The sequence below is a fragment of the Austrofundulus limnaeus genome, unplaced genomic scaffold (genome assembly GCF_001266775.1).
Source record: "Austrofundulus limnaeus strain Quisiro unplaced genomic scaffold, Austrofundulus_limnaeus-1.0 Scaffold868, whole genome shotgun sequence".
In the NCBI taxonomy this organism is placed as follows: domain Eukaryota; kingdom Metazoa; phylum Chordata; class Actinopteri; order Cyprinodontiformes; family Rivulidae; genus Austrofundulus; species Austrofundulus limnaeus.
The window spans coordinates 18,410-20,103 of NW_013953270.1; the positions used below are offsets into that span (position 1 = coordinate 18,410).

The following is a 1,694-nucleotide window of genomic DNA, read 5'->3' on the forward strand; positions in this document are numbered from 1 at the left end:
GTAAAAATACTGTAGGCTGTTTAGTTTTGTACATTTTTAAGCTAAAAGTTTAAAAATACATTTTAACACGGACGGAGCCATTTTATTTACACACAAAGCATTCTGGGTAAACGATGACATGGACAGGTCCTCGGTGCGAGGCTGCTAGCTACCTTAGTGGGACTTCTGACAGTGAGAGGAGGCCAGGGTCTCATAGGCAGGCAGTTTGAGGTGGATGAGAGGCGCAGGCAGGTCTCCAGATGATCATCGGTCTTTGTGGATCTGCTCTTGGACTTGATGATTTTCATGTGAGAGAAACCAGACTCCACAACTCTCCATCCATGCAAAGTGTTGCTCTGGATTTGATTCCAGTGTCATTTTGCAGAGTAAAAACCTCATTTTCAACCCAGAGCAGTCCAGACTGAACCACGGACACGAATTTGGACACATCCATCCATCCTGGTGGACAACTGCACGTCTTTATAGCAGCCACAATCTCACTTTTATTTTTAAAAGCACATCTGCAACGCTTCTTTCATAACTTCGTCATCGCTGAAAGACCTGTGTTGAGGCAGGTACGGGGCTGCATTAGCATAGCAGCCTTACCTTAGGAGGGGAAATCCACCTCGTAGCGTTTGTGCATTCTTTTGAAAGAAATGATGCTCCACATTATCTTTTTAGACAAGCCACGGCAGCGCTCGAATTACATATGAGTCCTCTTCCCACTCCAGGTGAAAAGAATAAGTTTTTATTTGCTTGTTAGCTGTCTTTAGTTCATCATTTTTTTCCGCCTCGCTGCCATGGTTTAACACATGACCCTAACCTCGCGAGACCATGTTCGGAGTGCTGTTTCACAGCACCCAAAACTCGCAAGACTGGAGCGCGTTCAAGAATGCAATGTTAAACAAACAAACATTGCGTTCTACAAGAGCGTGTTTAAGGCTGCAATGTTAAACAATGTTGCGTTCTACAAGCTCTGTGATCCATTGCTCTGTGAGCTACTGCTAACAGGCTAAAGATCTACTGGTTGGCCTGGCCTGATCTAAAACAATCATTTCATAAGTTATTCAATAATTCCAGTTGACATCATTTCTTCTAATTTGTATCATTTCAGCTGGTAGTTTGGGGCATGAAGAACCATCCCGCCACTCTAAATGTCCAGCTGGCAGCCAGTGCTTGTGTGTTCAACCTGACCAAGCAGGACCTGGCCACAGGAATGCCTGTTCGACTGTTGAGCACCGTCACTCAGCTCTTACTGGAGGCCATGAGGACTTTCCCCAACCACCAACAGGTATTCTTAACCCTGTGCTTACCTGCCACAGGAGCACCACCAGGGGGTGCGTGGTGCAAAGACTTGTCAGAAAATGCCAGACAGTTTTACTTCACAAGTTCCAAACTTTTGCTTGATGTGCATTTGTAATTTCCTCTAGCTGTTAGAACTAGTAGAACCTCATGAACATGAAAACAATCATTGTTTTTGAGCAATAGGAGTTAAAAATGTAACTATATAGTTCATTTAAAATGAAGAAAAAAACTTAAAATCTAGTCCCTTTTGAATGATAGTTGGTTTAACACTAAGGATGCAGGTATGGGATAAATCTTGTGTCAGCAGGAATTGATTCGAATTGCTCAGATTGAATCCGTATGTTCATAATTTGAAATTGAATTCATTGGTTTGAAAATGAATTTTGCTAAATTGAAACTGAATTTAAAGT

General features: G+C 42.4%; 1 protein-coding gene across 1 annotated transcript in view; it reads left to right on the forward strand.

Annotated features, from left to right (window-relative positions):
- Window positions 1-1,694, forward strand: part of zyg11 (zyg-11 family member, cell cycle regulator) — a gene marked incomplete in the record, with an annotated part of 28,416 nt that overhangs the window by 17,316 nt on the left and 9,406 nt on the right. Inside the window, 1 exon segment of the mRNA XM_014029205.1 lies at window positions 1,094-1,270. Coding sequence (XP_013884659.1) covers window positions 1,094-1,270 — 177 coding nt within the window.